The sequence below is a fragment of the Zingiber officinale genome, chromosome 4B, assembly GCF_018446385.1.
Source record: "Zingiber officinale cultivar Zhangliang chromosome 4B, Zo_v1.1, whole genome shotgun sequence".
Taxonomy (NCBI): domain Eukaryota; kingdom Viridiplantae; phylum Streptophyta; class Magnoliopsida; order Zingiberales; family Zingiberaceae; genus Zingiber; species Zingiber officinale.
This window is the reverse complement of record NC_055993.1, coordinates 87,756,115-87,774,676: the sequence shown is the minus strand read 5'-3', so window position 1 is coordinate 87,774,676 and position 18,562 is coordinate 87,756,115. Positions and strand designations below refer to the sequence as shown.

General features: G+C 36.9%; 1 protein-coding gene across 1 annotated transcript; it reads left to right on the top strand.

Annotated features, from left to right (window-relative positions):
* The first annotated feature begins 2,670 nt into the window (after window positions 1-2,670).
* Window positions 2,671-17,145, top strand: LOC121978371. The gene is made up of 7 exons (XM_042530725.1): window positions 2,671-2,827; window positions 3,412-3,557; window positions 3,806-3,909; window positions 3,994-4,063; window positions 4,140-4,247; window positions 4,357-4,417; window positions 16,880-17,145. Exons 3-7 carry the CDS (start codon window positions 3,809-3,811, stop codon window positions 17,143-17,145), a joined length of 606 nt encoding a protein of 201 aa, XP_042386659.1. The 5' UTR covers window positions 2,671-2,827; window positions 3,412-3,557; window positions 3,806-3,808.
* The last annotated feature ends 1,417 nt before the right edge of the window (window positions 17,146-18,562 follow it).

The following is an 18,562-nucleotide window of genomic DNA, read 5'->3' as shown; positions in this document are numbered from 1 at the left end:
TTCTTGTGCTGGATTTTTCTCCCGATCAGATTGGTCCTCCTCTTCTTGCGGCTGATTGGGGAATTCGGTTGAAGAGGTTGAGACCAGTGAGTGGTGCTTGGGCTGTAGGGCAGAGACTTCAGGTGTTGATGCTTGATCAGTAGTCTTCCTGCTTGATTCCACTGTGATCCGATTGATTTCCAGTGAGGTTGAGTGTCCTGTGGATCTGGAATTGTGGTTCCGGCAGCACCTCAACCAGTAGCTCCTTTGGTTTCAACAATCAACAGCGGTTGCTAATTGAGGATCTTGTCTGGTCCAACAGATCACTTTGTTTTCCAACAACTCAATTGAGGTATGTTGAGGAGTAATTGATACATGTTGATGAATTAGGATTGATGTGTTGAATTGTTAATTCTCGATCCGATTGAATCCAATCCAGTGAGATTCTGTTGCTGTGATGCTGGAGTTGTGATCTTTGAGGTGTATCCAGCAGCTTTCCCTAACCGGCAGCAACACCTTTGATTGTGATCTATTGGTGATCACCTTGGATTTGAGGTAAGGAATAGGATAATTGATCTTAGTGTAGATCATGGTGTGTGATCTTTGATTTCCATTATTGATCTTCTATTTGATCTGTGATCTCTTGATCTTTCTTGATCCGAACAGAGGATTGGTTCCAGTGAGGTTGTAATTAGTTGTTAAATTGTGTAGATTTAATTGTGTAGAATAAATCTAATGGAATGGTTAGGGTTAGGGTAATTAATCCTAGTCAACCGTTGGATTTATAATCTAATTGGTGATTAGGGATTAGGTAACTAACCCTAATCGACCATTAGATTTAAATTGATAAGTTGTGATTGTGGTGATTAGGGTTTTGCCCTAATTTAGTTTTGGGAATTTTATTTAGCTATTTCATTTGGATTTAGCAAAATAAAATATATATGTTGTTTGACACAGGATTCTGATTCGAGACAGGCGTCTCGACGTTGACTTCGGATTTGGGATTGTACCTTCTATTTGAGGCGGGTACCCTTTGACTTATCTCTTGATAGTGTCTTATGATATGTGCAGTTTATATATACTTACTAGTGATTGGTAGATTTATCACTTCCCCGGTTATAGTTTATTCGATACCTGCAGGCGGGTACCCTTTGACTTATCTTTTGATACTGTCTTATGATATGTATAGTTTATATATAGTTACTAGTGATAGGTGGTAGATTTATTTCTTCCCTGGTCTTAGCTTAGTTGATACCTATCACATGCTTCTACTGTTAGATGCTTTACATTAGTCTGGTTTACTTTTATCTCTTACCATGTGTATATGTGTTCGTGGTTATGATTACTTATAGTGCTTATCTACCCATGATTAGATGCTGGAGATACTTGTTATATATTGTTGGATTCATGTTGTTTATATCTCTGTTATATATCTGCGTTTACCTTTTTGGCACCTACGTATATGGAGGAGGATACGTTCAGGTATGACATTCTGTAGCCGCATGCACCATACCGCATGATTGCATGCTGGGCGATGGACGACTCCATTATTGTTGAGCTCGTCGGCCGGCTACATGAGGGCCTGCACACAACGTGTCTACTGCATGGGTAGTGGCACAGCACTCAGGGTGTGTATGGCAGGTTGCTCGGTGGTGCACCGCCGGGGTGCTCATGGGTAGCACGACACAGCGGGGTTGCAGCCGGGATCCCTCCCCGTCATCGCGTACCGGGAGTTGAGAGCATTGCGCTCCCTCACTATGTTTGAGGTAGGAGGATAGGTGTACTCCGACAGCATCCCGTCCACTCGGTCACTCTTCAGGGGTAGTGACGGCAGAGTGCACGGTGTCACAGCCCTACCCACGCGGTCTCACCATTGTGTGTGAGTGACTGGCGTCAGGGGTGACCATGTCATATTGCATCATATGCACAGATTGCATTTATTGTGATTGTTGCATATTGGATGATGCACTTGGGTGACTGCATATGATTGACATGCATACAGGATACATGCGTATTTGTTCTGACTATCTTTATCTGTGTATGTCCACAGTCATTCGCCCAAGCCTCGCAGGTGAGTACAGTTTATTTCAGTTATGCATTTCTTATTATTCTTGCTGTAAACTGTATTACATGCTTCTGGTTACTCATTACAGTTTATTCAGCTATGCATACCTGTTATATTGTTAGGAGACTGTACTGTAGGTCCTATGGTTTAGGAGACTGTACCTTAGGATATTACTGGTAGTTATATGTTGCTGTACATATCTATTGGATTACCTGTTGAGTTCTTTGAACTCACCCCGTTGTTACTATTTTTCAGGTTGAGGCCGTCAGGAGAGATTCCAGTCGCTAGCCCCTTTATCGCGAGGATTTGCCTGTTGTCGGGATTTGTTTTGTTTTTGCATCTTATATACTTGTGATGTGGGTTTTGTATTGTGGACTTTATGACGCACATTGGGTTTACTACTTTTGTTTTCCGCTGCGAATATTTCATTACTTCGTGGATTTTCGTTTCTTCGTTGTAGTGGAGTAGGATGTGTACGTATATCTTCGTTGATTTCTATATCATCTTTTCTTTATATAACTGCGTGGATTGTTCATATTATATCTGTGTAGAAATATTGAATATAACTGCGTGGATTGTTTTACTATTTGTCTGTATTGTTCCGGCCGAGTGTGGCCGAGGTATTGATATATGTATTCTGAGCTTCATATTGTCACCCGTACAGGGGAGATGCTGCCGAAATTTCTTCGGACAGGGACTACCTGGGGCGTGACAGCAGGTGGTTCTACCATTTCGAGTGTTATGTGTTGAACATATCGTCTTCAAGAGATTATATGCAATAAGGTATAATGCCAAGTTATATCCATCTCCCACCTTTGAATTGTTATTATTCCCCTATGCTTTCATTTTTGAGCAGGATTTACGTGTAGTGCACAGCTAGCGATGGCTATGAGTAAAGGCTTGTCTCAGTGTTAACCTTTGTTCAATTGAGATTGGATTCTCTACGCTTTCTATTAGTGTGTGTTAGGACCAATGCAACTAGAGGGGGTGAAGAGATGCAACGTAAACTTTTAAAACCTTTTGTTTTTTCTCTTGCAAAAGCAAGGCCCAATAATGCTGGGTAAGATTGCGTTAGGTAAAGTTGTTGTTGTGGCCACTTGTTTGAATCGCGGAAATGACCTCTTGTAGTTTCTCAATATGCTGAATATTAGAGGATTTGGGTTGACAATGTTTAACCAATTATATTTTTCTTTTGAAGATATGTTTGTAGACAATATTGATATGTATCTTGTTTTTGAATATGATTTTGTGCACAATATGGTATTTCAAATTTTTATCTATGTATGTTGATTTTCTTTTGTAGATGAATTTCTTATTGTGTATTTTTTTAAATATTGATATGCTGTTTCACTTTTTTTTATCAATAGATTAAATTTGAGCTCTATGGCATCCTTTGGAAAGCTTAAAATCAAATCTGATGGTGATGACACAATTCATGCTTCAAGCAAGAGAATAGGACAACCTGCAACGATTGGGAAGGGCAAAGAAAAAATTGCATCTACATCCACTAACAGTATGTGCTCTATAATCACACTAAGCATTCTTTATCTTGTAAAATAGATTGCATTCCTTAGTACATTTAGGAAGTCATTTTCTGCCTTTGACTTCTCTAGAGAATTACTGTCATACTACTAAATCACATTTAGTGCATGGATAATACAAAACACTCAATTAGGTAGTGAGACTTCTCATTTCATTCCCCATTCTATTTTTCTATCACATATTAGATATGCTTTTCTCTCTCTGATACGTTTTCTGCAGAACATGCATTTGACTGTCATTAAACCTCATAAGGAGATTGTTTACTTGTTGGATTCTTTAAGTCATCGCATTCGTGATGAAGATTGGAAATATGTTGTGGAAATGTGAGTTTATATATGCTTTTTATTATGTATTTAATTTAGTCATAAAACACTTATATATCAACTATGTTGAATGTATATATGAAGGGCGTTAAGATTGTTTAATTCGAACAATGGAAGGAAAGGAAGAAAGTATGTACAATGGGAAGTAATCAAGGTATGGGTACTTCTATTTCAATCAATCAAGGTATGTGTATATTTATCATTAACAATATGAATTGCCTTTAATGTAGGCTCCTAGGCAGCCAGATGCAAAACAATGTGGTTATTACGTGATGAGATTTATGAGACAAATTACTGAAGAAATTGCAATGATCGAGGGGGATACACTACCATCGATAGTAATATTATCTTTATCATCTCAAATAATTAGAAGTTATTTAGTTATTATTTTTTTCCAATTAATTATATTTTGTTCTTTAAGATCATATAATTTATGTGTGTTCACAGTTCACAAAAGCGGAGTATTCTCAAGAAGAAATTGATGAAGTGCACTCTGAGATAGCCGAATGCATACAAGATCATATTTATGAATAGGTATATACATGAGTTCATCTTATTGCATTTGACAATGATAATATTCAGTTAAATTGAAACAAATTGGCAATGTTTCAACATAGGAAACCAACGTCTATTTTTTAGGATCTACTATATGAAAATACTGTATGAGAAGTTTAATTTAGAATATATCACAATGAAGAAAATAACAAACCTTGTTAGCTAGTTTTTGTTATATACTTTGCAAACTCTAAAGCTTTATATTACTGGAGACTAGCTAGACTTGTTGTTGAATTGGATTAAAATCATGTGATTTTTATTTTCACAGGAAGTAAAAGGGTGTTTAGAAGATGCACAAGTAGAGAAGATTTGATCCAACAAAACAATATACTTTGGCATATATATGTGTGATATATTATTATGGGTACTATTTAGTTTTGTAAACTTTGGTGATGTTTGGATGTTGATGTTTGGTACTTTAATGATGTTTGGATGATGATGTTTGGATTACAGGTTCTTGATCAATAATATTTTGTAGATAACTTGAACTAAAAGTGAGGTATGCAGTAATTTTAGTTTGTGCCTAGAAAGAAGTATTGTTATCATATTCAATTGTGTACAGCGTCTTTGTCATCATCATCTTTATGCCATTTACTCCTGGGAAATGACTTAACTTGCAATCATATGCCATTTACCTCAGGGAAAAGATAATGACCATACCCAGAAAGGAGAAGAAAAGAGAAGCTATGAGGGAGGAGAAAGCAGAAAAGGCTGCAGTTCTTGATATGGTGTTTAAAAGATTCACAGGCTGTTTAGAAGATGCACAGGTAGAGAAGATTTGATCCAATAAAATAAGATATTTTGGACTTCATATATATGTGTGATATATTGTTATGGTTCTATTTAGTTTTGTAAACTTTTGTGATGTTTGAATGTTGATGTTTGGTACTTTAATGATGTTTGGATGATGATGTTTGGTACTTTAATGAAATTTGCACTGGATAATGATGTTTGGATTGTAGGTTTTTGATCAATGATATTTTGTAGATATATTATTTAAACAAAATAATGGTTATAAATGATGGAAAAGATGCAGTTTTTTATTTATTGTCAAAATGTTGTATATTGTACCCAAAGACATCAGGTTAAATATGTGAAACTGTTGTCAATGGCGTTAAAAGACAACGGTGAAAAATCATTGTCAAACTGATGTTAAATAACATTATTGGCTAAAAAGACAACGATTTTTAACCGTTGTCATTGGCTAAAAAGACAACGGTTTTTAGCCGTTGTCGTAGACAGTTCAAAATAGTTGTTGAAGAACCTATTATTAAAGGCATACGCTCAAAGACAACGGTGAACAACTGTTGTCGTTGAATGAAAAGACAACGGTTTTTTACCATTGTAAAACTGTTGTCTTTGTCTTCAAAGACAACGGTTAAAAATTGTTGTCTCTGGGCATCCTCTTTAACAACACGGCATTTAACAACAGTCCGAAAAGGGCTATGACAACGGTGAAAAACCGTTGTTGTTAGCCTTTTTTCTTGTAGTGTCCTCTTATAAAATTTTACAAGCTCTCTTTCAATTTCCTAAAGTAGGAGTTAAAAAAGGAAAGTTTTAAAAATTAAAACTATGTTTTAAAATTTAAAACTTCTCTTATAAAATTTTCTTTTTTAACATGGTGATAGAAAATTTAAATTTTAAAACTTCTCTTCCTTTTTTTCCAAAACCATGAGGATGGTTAAAAAAGGAAAGTTTTAAAACTTTTAAACTTTCTTTTAAAACATGTGGCCTAATTCAAATAAGGAAAGTTTTTAAATTTAAAATCTCTCTTTTAAAACTTATAGTTTTCTACAAAGAGAAGATTTTAAAAATTCAAAAACACCCCTCCTTGTTTGAATTATTGTGGTCGGCCCCCTCTTGCTTGGGCACCAAGCAAGGGGCCGGCCCCTTAAGAGGACAATGTGGCCAGCCCTTGCTTGGTCACCAAGCATTGAGCCGGCCCCCTTCTTGGACACCAAGATTGGCTTATATTTGGATGGACTTGAGGCTTTAATGAGGCTACGACAGGGACCTAGAGGAGAAATTGGTTTTGGCCTTCCGATGAGCTTGAGTATCCCGTGTTCGCCCCGAACACACAACTCAAGTTCATCGATAATAACTCATTCCACTAGAGAGTTATTATCACACTACCACACCAATCCTAAATTACATTATGGGCTCCTTCTTATCATGAGTGTGTTAGTCTCTCTGTGTTTAAGATAACGAATGTCCACTAATTAAGTAAGTTACTGACAACTCACTTAATTAATATCTAGCTCCAAGAGTAGTACCACTCAACTTCATTGTCATGTCGGACTAAGTCCACCTGCAGGGTTTAACATGACAATCCTTATGAGCTCCTCTTGGGGACATTCTCAACCTAGATAACTAGGACACAGATTCCTTCTATAATCAACAACACACACTATAAGTAATATCATTTCCCAACTTATCGGGCTTATTGACTTATCGAGTTAAATCTCACCCATTGATAAGTCAAAGAAATAAATACTAAATATATGTGTTTGTTATTATATTAGGATTAAGAGCACACACTTCCATAATAACTAAGGTCTAGTTTTTTATAAAGTCAGTACAAAAAGAACTTACCTAAAATGGTCATACTCAATACACTTGGAGTGTATCAGTGTAATTTATTAATTACGATAAACTAATACTTAATTACACTACGACTACTTCAACGGTTTGTTCCTTTCCATCTTAGTCGCGAGCAACTGTTTATAATTTATAAAGAACCGACAACATGATCTTCTGTGTGTGACCCCACACACCATGTTATCTACTATATAAATTAATTGAACAAATTACATTTAACAAATAAATGTAGATATTGACCATTATGATTTTTTATTTCTAAATAAATGTTTATACAAAAGCTAGGCTTTTAGTATACACTCTAACAATCTCCCACTTATACTAAAAGACTATGCTGCCATATATCCTGCCATACATCTGATTTCCAAACCTTCAACATGTCCATCAAAAGCTCTTGCCTTAGGGGCCTTAGTGAAAGGATCTTCCATATTATCACTTGATGCAATCTAGGTGGCAACAACTTCTCCTCGTTTATACGATTTCTCGTATTGGGTGGTACTTGCGCTCTATTGTGTTACTTGCCTTATGGACTTATGGTTTCTTCGAGTTTGCTATTGCACCATTATTATTACAATAAATTGTAATAATTTTTGGGTAAAATAGAAAACATGTCTAAGTCCATCATGAAGTATCTGAGCCATACAGCTTTTATAACTACCTCAGAGGCTGCCACTTACTCAGTTTCTATGGTGGAGTCTGAAAAAATACCTTTGCTTATCACTCTTCCATAGTTATGACTTCACCTCCTAAAGTAAACACAAAACCCCGAGGTCAACTCACTATTGTCCCTATCCGATTGGAAGTCAAAATCCGTGCAACGCACAGGGACCAAATTATCTGCCTTGTAAGCTAGCATATAATCTCTAGTGCCTCTAAGGTACTTCAATATATGCTTTACCGCAGCCCAATGTCCTTGTCCAGGGTTACTTTGATATCTGCTAACTATACCCTCGGCAAAACATATTTTTGATCTCGTGCATAGCATACATTAGACTTCTGACAGCCGAAGCATAAGGAACTGCCTTCATTTCCTCTATCTCCTTTGATGTCTTCAGAGACATCTCTTTAGATAAAGCTACTCCATGCTGAAAAGGTAAGAAACCTTTCTTGGAGTTTTGCATGCTTAAAATGAGCAAGGATTGTTTCAATATATAAAGCTTGGAATAAGCACAATATTCCTTTCTTGTGATCCCTTATTACTTTGATCCCAAGAATATATGTATTTTCCCAAGTCCTTCATATCGAATTGTTTGGACAACCATACCCATACTTCTGACAATAATTTGATATTGTCCCAACTACCAAAAATGTTATCTACGTATAGTACAAGAAATACCACCATGTTTCCATCACACTTCTTGTATACACAAGACTCATTCGGTTATTAAATAAATCCATAGGTCTAGATTACTTTATTAAACCGGATGTTCCAAGACCTTGAAGCTTTACTTCAGTCCATAGACTTATTGAGCTTACACACAAGATGCTCTTTGCTCTTTGCAATGAACCCTTCTGGTTGCTATATATGGATGTTTTCTTCAAGACTTCCATTAAGGAAAGCTGTCTTGACATCCACTTACCAAATCTCATAGTCCATATAGATAAAAGAATCCGGATAGACTTAAGCATGGCTATCGGTGAAAAAGTTTCCTTTTTCAACAAACCTTGCTTTGAAAGTTTCTACCTTCCTGTCTATCCCTCTTTTCCTATTGTAGACTTATTTTCACCCAATGGTTTTTACACCATTTGGTGATTTTATAAGCTCCCAGACTCTATTAGAATATATATATTCTAATTCTGTATTTATTGCTCTTTGCAAAGATGCTGCATCTTTATCTTGGAGTGCTTCGTCATATGCCTGGGGATCAGGTTCATGTCTACCAGGGATCAAGTCCAAAGACTCTCCCAAAACATGAATCTTTTAGATTGCCTAACAACCCTCCCACTACGATGAGGTACTTCTGCAATTGTGTATCATCTGTGATACGTGTTGTAATTTCTTGTGATATTTCATCTTGTACAGTTGGTACTAGATTAGACGTGTCCTTTAATTTCCTTAAGAACAATTTTTACTCATGGGCTTATGGTTTATTACATAGTCCTTTTCTAAAAATTGGGCATTGGTGTTAACAATGACCTTTTGATTTTTTAGGACTATAAACCTACTTTCGTTTCTCTAGGATAACCCACAAACAAGTGAACTCCTGTCCAACTTATCATTATCTCTCTTCAGCACATGTGATAGACTACCCGAATCTGAATATGCTTCAAAATAGGCTTACGCCTATTCTGCAATTCTATGTGAGTAGAGAGTTTTGACTTATAAGGTACTTTGTTCACTTCCATTTTCAGAGTATATCCTTAAAATGAATTTGGTAATTTTCTGAATAACTCATCATTGATCTAATCATTTCCATAAGAGCCCTATACCTTCTTTCTACTACACCATTCTGTTGGGGTGTACCAGGTGCAGTTAGTTGGGATTGAATCCCGTCTTTTGATAAGTGACTCCTAAACTCTCCTAAGAGGTACTCATTACTACGATCTCACCATAGTGTCTTGATACTTTCACTTTTGACGTTTCACTACATCAGCCTCATACTCTTTGAACTAATCAAAGCACTTAGACTTGCGGCGTGACAAGTAAATGTATCCTTATCTCGAATAGTCGTCTATAAAAGAGACAAAATATTCGAAACAACCTCTTGCCTAGATAGTCAAAGGTCTACACAAATCAGAATGAACCAATTCCAACATATCTTTGGCTCCATACCCCTTAGACTTAAAAGCTTCTTGGTTATTTTTCCTTCCAAGTAAGACTCGCAGGTTGGAAAGATTTCCACTACCAATGAACCCAATAGTTCATTGGTTATTATCCTTTGAGTCCTACTCAAGTTAATATAACCTAGCCTTAGATGCCAAAAATATGATTGGTTTATTTCCGAAGGTTGCTTTCTCTTATTAAAGTTAGAAGATGTGTTATTAATTTCCATTTATTGCATCGTGGGAGTTATTGGATTATAAATTGTCAACCAACGTACCAGAACAGATAACTTCCCTATTTTTCTTGATAACAAGTTTGTTATCAAAATTGATAGAATATCTATTCTTTGACAGTTTAGAAACCGAAATCAAGTTCTTTCTAAACTTGGTATGTAAAGATAATTTTTTTAATATCCATATTTTATTCCTATTAGAGAATAAACTTCTCCCACTGCAACAGCTGCTACTTTTGCAGCAGTGCCCATGTAGTCGGTGATTTTCTCTTCATATAGTTGTCGAGTTTCCTGGAACCCTTGCAATAAATTACAGACATGATTAGTGGTTCCCATATCTACATACCAAGTACGGGTAGATAATATCACTAAATATGTAACAACTAATGAATAAAAAACACCTTTATTGTTCTTAGTTCTAAGAAGATAGTCCATCTTAATGTCCAAGTCTTATTTCCAATAATTATAATTGGGACCACTAAGTCTATCCTATAGTATAACAGATAGGGGATTGACCAACATTTTAAATCCTAAGAATCACAAAAATATTTGGTCAAGACTAACACCTTAAAATCCCCATGAATTTTGTATGCCATGATAGTGTGGACATATACAAAATCAAAGAGGAGATTTTATCCATTAATTTTATTATCTCGTCAACCTTACTTTATGACAAATAAAATTAATAGTTGGTCTGTCTTTGATCAAATATTTGATCAAAACTTTGAATTTAAAATAACATTGATTATTCAAACAATATTATTTAAATTCACCAACACCTCAAACACCGGGAATTATGCATGCCACGTTAGTGTGGATGTATATAAATTCAACATTCGTAAGAGGAGGGTCTTACTCATTAATTATCTTGTCAACCTTGAATTACCTCAAACACCATGAATTTTGTATGTCACGTTAGTGTGGACGTATACAAATTCAATTATTTGTAAGAGGAGGTATTATCCATTTTATATTGTCAACTTAACTTTATGACAAATAAAATTACCTCAAACACCGTGAATTTTGTATGTCACGTTAGTGTGGACGTATACAAATTCAAACATTGGGGGTTTTACCTAACTTTATGACAAGTTAATAGTTGGTATTGCTTTGGTCCCGCAAAATAATAGCAGTGACTCCGTTGGGGAGGATACTATTGAATGCGTCTAAGTGTATACCATTACTTGATACTTAGTCCATTAAATAGGATTATGTCCCTTCAGTTGGAGAAGATCACACGCTCCTAAATAATTTCCTATAACAATCCATAAAGGAAGTTTGATCTAGTGATCCGCAACAAACTCATCCATTGTGGAGGGAGGCACTCAGAGCCAACACGCAAGCTTGTTGCATCACTTACAAACCAGTAATGGAGACCGTGGAATTTATTAAAATTCCTCTCCCACTTAGTTATTTAAAATGAGGATTTTAACCTATGCTAGCATACATCACATGCACATAAACATCACAGTAAATAAAAGTAATAAATTTGGAAATTAATTTTCCAACTATTATGGTCTTTTCTATCACTGTCTTCAGTATGCTCCAACCCTAGCTGTTGTCATCTTTAGACACCGCCTTCGGGTCGAGTTGTCGCATCTATCTTGCTTCTTATTCCGCTACGTCTCTGGTCCTCCAATAGCACCTCACCTCGCAAAGATACGATCCGGGATAAATATAGAATTTTACCTATATCGATCCTATATTCCATAAAGGAATGTACATATATTCTAGATCGAACAAAAATAAAATTCTAAAAAATAATACAGCTCCTGCTGTATTTGATACATACAATCATGCACACAAAATAATGCCCTTGACATGTCCAAGGGTCCAATCACACACAATATCTAAATGTCATAATAGTTGGAGCCTGTAACCACAAAGTTAGCACATCCTACTATTATCTTTCCTAAATTATGTATGACATGTGCATAATTAATTTGAAAACCAAAACACACAGAGGCAAAACCTAGCTCTGATACCAATTGTTGGTTAGTTCTAGGAAAACGTACTAGTTCCACTGTATAAAAATTTTGTACAAGTGTCGAACCTTTCCTTAAATAACCTATTGTGTTCTTTAGAAGATAAATTAGGAATCGCAGACGGAATTTAACATCATTGATTTCAAATTTAACTTATCTGTTCTTGATGGTTTAGATTTGGATCGCAAGCGGAACTTAACACTATTGATCCAAATCCATCTATGTTATTAATTTCATTAAATATTAATTCCCAAAATTAGCTTCCAGGACTGCATGGCGAGCCACATGGCCTTCTTGGATATGGGAGCAACCACCTCCTAGACAAAACCTTTTAAGGAATGCTAATATTTAATTTCCTTAAATAACTCTAGGTTATCCAAAAAGAAAAATCGAATCACAAATTTGAAAAATAAAGAAAACACAAACTAGAAAAATAAATTCGAAAAACTAGATCTAATGCCTCTTGTGTTTGGAATTCTTACAAAAAGAAATAACTAGCATGATGCGAAAAATAATTGCTAATTATACCTTCTCTTTGTATATTAATGACCTCGAGATCTTCTGCCGTATTCCTCGTCTCGCCTTGGACGTCGTGTGGGTGACAATCCTCCAAGATGAACACCACCCAAAGAGCTTTCTTCTTCCTCCTCTAAAATCTGGTCACCACCACCAATTTAGGAACCAAAGAGAGCAAGGGAAAGGGAAGGGAAGGGAAGGGAAGAGATCCGGCCATCATGAGAGAGCACAAGCAAGAGACTAGAATTAGATGCCTTCTTCTTCTTCTTCTTCTCCTTCTCCTCCTTCTTGTATCTGGCCACTTAAAAGAACCACAAGCAATATGTGGTCGGCCCTAGCATGATAAAGAGCTAGGGGCCGACCCTAAGGAGGAGACTAGAGAGAAGAGAGAAAAAAAAAACCATTAACTCATGAAGCCTCTCTTTCCCTTCTTTTATAATACTTGCCCAAGGTAATTAAATAAGGAAAAACTTTTTACAAAAAATTAAAATCTTCCTAATGTTTTTCCTTTTCCCTTTTAATTTTTCCTTTTCTTTCCTCTTGATTGAATCAATCACCAATCATATATTTGATTGGATGATGATTTAATCCTATTGGCTGGCCCCTTGCTTGGGCACCAAGCAAGGGTAACAGGCCCCCATAAGGAAGGAAACATATATTTTTTTTATAAAATTTTACAAGAAGAAATCTTCTTATAAAATTTTACAAGCTCTCTTTCAATTTCCTAAAGTAGGAGTTAAAAAAGGAAAGTTTTAAAAATTAAAACTATGTTTTAAAATTTAAAACTTCTCTTATATAATTTTCTTTTTTAACATGGTGATAGAAATTTTAAATTTTAAAACTTCTCTTCCTTTTTTTCCTAAACCATGAGGATGGTTAAAAAAGAAAAGTTTTAAAACTTTTAAACTTTCTTTTAAAACATGTGGCCTAATTCAAATAAGGAAAGTTTTTAAATTTAAAATCTCTCTTTTAAAACTTGTAGTTTTCTACAAAGAGAAGATTTTAAAAATTCAAAAACACCCCTCCTTGTTTGAATTATTGCGGCCGACCCCCTCTTGCTTGGGCACCAAGCAAGGGGTCGACCCCTTAAGAGGACAATGTGGCCAGCCCTTGCTTGGTCACCAAGCATTGAGCCGGCCCCCTTCTTGGACACCAAGATGGGCTTATATTTGGATGGACTTGAGGCTTTAATGAGGCTACGACAGGGACCTAGAGGAGAAATTGGTTTTGCCCTTCCGATGAGCTTGAGTATCCCGTGTTCGCCCCGAACACACAACTCAAGTTCATCGATAATAACTCATTCCACTAGAGAGTTATTATCACACTACCACACCAATCCTAAATTACATTATGGGCTCCTTCTTATCATGAGTGTGTTAGTCTCCCTGTGTTTAAGATAACGAATGTCCACTAATTAAGTAAGTTACTGATAACTCAATTAATATCTAGCTCCAAGAGTAGTACCACTCAACTTCATTGTCATGTCGGACTAAGTCCACCTGCAGGGTTTAACATGACAATCCTTATGAGCTCCTCTTGGGGACATTCTCAACCTAGATAACTAGGACACAGATTCCTTCTATAATCAACAACACACACTATAAGTAATATCATTTCCCAACTTATCGGGCTTATTGACTTATCGAGTTAAATCTCACCCATTGATAAGTCAAAGAAATAAATACTAAATATATGTGTTTGTTATTATATTAGGATTAAGAGCACACACTTCCATAATAACTAAGGTCTAGTTTTTTATAAAGTCAGTACAAAAAGAACTTACCTAAAATGGTCATACTCAATACACTTGGAGTGTATCAGTGTAATTTATTAATTACGATAAACTAATACTTAATTACACTACGACTACTTCAACGGTTTGTTCCTTTCCATCTTAGTCGCGAGCAACTGTTTATAATTTATAAAGAACCGACAACATGATCTTCTGTGTGTGACACCACACACCATGTTATCTACTATATAAATTAATTGAACAAATTACATTTAACAAATAAATGTAGATATTGACCATTATGATTCTTTATTTCTAAATAAATGTTTATACAAAAGCTAGGCTTTTAGTATACACTCTAACAGGTCTGACCATTGATTTTTTTTCTTTGGTTGGCAATTAATCCTTCTGAAGCATCCTTGCTCTGATACCAATTGTTGGTCCCCTAGTGGCCGGCTACAGGGGGGTGAATAGCCCTGAAAAAATACAAATGCCCTTTCTCAATCTTCAGACTAAGTTTGGCAAACACTTGTATAATAACAAAAAGTAAATACATAAATTAAAACAGAGGCAAGAGAGTTTACTTGGTTTGTAATCAGAGGATTACTAATTCTAGACAAATGAAACTCACTAAAATCTTCTTTGGACGGAGTAGTGTCTTTATAATGTTGACAGCTTACAAAAGTAGTAGAACCGAAGAGAATTTGTTTACAAGCGTTGTGTTCTAACAATAGAAATCAGGACTGTATTTATATACCTGATCCGGGCTCTGGAAGGGTTCTAAGTGCCTAGGAGTGGATAAAATTTTATTTGTGATGGAACGGATCTCATCGCAATGGGTCTGGATAAAATCTTTGGTCTGGGTGCCTGGAAGGGTTCCAAGGGCCCGAACCACCTTCTCACAAGGGCGCCTCACCAAGGCGCCCCGATTGGACCAGACTGGTCTGGGTGCCCGGAATAGCTCCAGGCGCCCAAACCAGAGTCAACTTCTAGATGACTTTTAGTCTGGGTCTTTCGCTCTGGCTCCGCTCACTTGGGTGATTTCGATCATCTGGAATAGGGCTCACCCGAACCCATTTTTGGACTTCTCGAGGAATCTTTTGCTCCGGCTTCTCGTCCCTTAGAAATATCGCGTGCCTCCGTCTCGTTTGTCACTCTTCCACAGTACCTCGTCCCTCGGATACACCAAGCCCGTCAACTCTCTCCCGTGCCGTCTTTCTCACTAGCTATGTCTTTCGCTTGACTTCTTATGCTCCTAAGTTCCTTCACACTTAGACACAAGACATTAAAATAACAACAAGACCTAACTTGACTTGGTTGATCACATCAAAACCTCCACGGGGTACTTATAGTTGCAAAAATTCAAAAATATTGTTAGGTTTTAATTATTTCATCTCTTGTATGCATGCATTCTATCTTGTATATTTTCCTATGTCTTTTGATAGTATTTGCATTAATGTTTCAGGTAAGACCAGAAAAACTTTGTGTTATCAATAGTTTTAGAGTTTTAGTGTGATTAGAACCTCAGATTTGTCAAGAAAAATGGATAACAACACTGAAAAGACTCTCAGAGAGCTTTAGGCACCAGATTTGTTAGATCATTCATTCTGAATTCGTTATTTTGATTTAGAGGTAGACTTCAAGTTATGGACTATTGTACATCTATTACCGAAGTTTCATGGACTTTTTGGTGAAGATCCCAATAGACATCTACAAGAATTGGAGATGGTATGCTCTACATGGAACCCACATGGTACATCAGGAGATGCTATTAGACTAAGAGCATTTACATTCTCACTGGTGGATTCAGCAAAAGATTGGTTGTATTGTCTTCCCCCCAACTCTATCACCAGCTAGTTCGAGATGAAGAAATTATTTCTAACGAGGTTCTTTCTTGCTTTTAGGATCGCAGCTATTCGGAGGAGTATTTGTGTAGTCCAACAATTCATAGGAGAACTGTTATATGAATATTGGGAACGATTTAAAGGGCTTGTTGTTAGTTACCCTCAATACCAGATAAGTGATCAACTATTGACTATATACTTCTATGAGGGATATGCCCCATGGACAGGAGTATCGTTGATGCAGCTAGTGGAGGCGCTCTAGTTAACAAGATATCTACTCAGGCCAGAGAACCTATTGAGATTATGGCTGCAAATTACCGTTTGGGACTAGGCCGGTGATTGCCAAAAATGTTCATTCCTTTACTAGTGTATTCCTGACCAGGATCCAGTATCATCGGCCTGATCCTTAGTATTATCAGACTCATCAGCAGGACAAGTATAATTCAATTGTAGGATTTAGGTATGGGAACACACAACAAGGAACTTCTGAGTGGCCCTAATTTTATCAGCCATATTTCAGTACCATCAACCTGAGCAGGATTTTAGGGAGCAGTTACAACAATTTTTGTAACATCAAGAAACCCAATTTCAGGAAAGAACACATTCATCAATACAGTTACAATTGCTATTAGATCAACCTACTACATCAATTTCTGAGAAGATGAATTATAGAGTGTGATATTTCTAACCTTAATTCTACTACTTTATATGACTCTTCTAGTTTTTTGTATCATGATGTTGTAGTTGATCCTGATAATATTTTTATTGATGATATTGTTGTTCAAGATATTCTTGAGGTTGCAAGTGTTATTGATAGGGATGGAAGTGTAAGGACTTATGCTATGGAAACAAAGCCCCAAGAATCACTACCACTCGAGCCAGTTGAGTCTGCAGTTCTACTTATTTACGATGGAAGTGTAGGGGAGACCGAAGAATCACTTTCGTTGATTGTTCCTAATCCAGAACCAGATCCTTACTTCACCAAGATGATGTCACATTCACTGTTTTAAACCCTCCAAACACTTTTTGGTATAATAAGGACAATATTTTGTCTGAATTCTTAGGAAAGACCATGGAGATAATTAGATCTGATTTTATTGGATGTGACATATCTTTTCATTCATGCTCTGTTGATATTGATATCATTTATAACCCATCTCACATAGCATGCTATAGGAATTTCATCCTTCTCTTTTTAGTGCATAGGATTTCTACAGACATTTTATTTGTAGTCAATCACGCAAAGATGCATTCAATCATTTGAAGAAAGCCCTAACCTTCTCTGCAATAATGAAGCTTCTGGAGTGGGCACTCCAACTGAACCATCTTTGACCACTGGATAAAATTTTTAAGGAGTCGATTATGGATGGAGCAGTCCTCACTTCAGCTACATTCTGTTGGAATCCCAAGGTTGTTTTGATGAGATCAAAAAGTTAAGTTAGGTCCTATTTGGTTTAACCCCTGTGTCTAAGTGTGCAGGAGCTTGGAGCACAGGAAGTCGAGCGGAAGACACGACTAGCGAGAAGGACGACACGAGAGAGAGAGCCGACGGGCTCGGTGCGTCCGAGGGATGAGGTGCCGTGGAAGAGTACACCGGTGGACGAGAAGAATGTACACGACGTTTGAGAGATGAGAAGCCGGGAAGGAAGGTTGCTCGAGGAGAAGGCTGAAAATTGGGTTCGAGTGAGCCCCTATTCCAGATGGTCAAGATCACCCAAGCGAGCGGAACCGGAGTGGAAGACCCGGATTGAGGCGAGCAGAACCGGAGCAGAGGGCCCGGATCGAAAAGGTCATTTATGTTGACTTTTATGGGTCCGAGCACTCGGAGCCATTTCGGGCGCCCGTAGTCCGGGAGCCCGGAACCCTTCCAGGCGCCCGAAACCTCAATCTTATCAGGTTTGGCGTGTCCATTGACCAACGCGTCAGGGATAGAATTCTATCCCACTCCAAGCGCCCGGAATAATGCTATAAATATAGGTCTAATTTTAGTAGTTCAGATAACAACTTGTAATTCTTTTCTTTCTATTCCACTATTGTGTGTGAACTATTAACATTGTAAGAGGCTACTTTGTCCGAAGGAGATCTTCATAAAAGTGCGCTTCATTTTCCTTGGATTAGTAATCTCCTGATTGCAAACCAAGTAATTCTCCTTGTGTTTCTGTCCTTTTAATTAGTCTTTTTTTTTTATTATTACAAGTGTTCTTAATTAAGATATAAAGTCGAGAAAGGGTTGAGTTTATTTTTGCAGGGCAATTCACCCCTCCCCTCTTGCCGGCCACCAAGGGACCAACAAGTGGTATCAGAGCAAGAACACTTCAGAAGGACTAACCGCCAACCAAAGCAAAGGAACCAATGGTCGGACCAAACATCGTTCCACCAAAATTCGAGGGAGACTTCGCACACTGGAAACGCTGAATGGAGGTATTT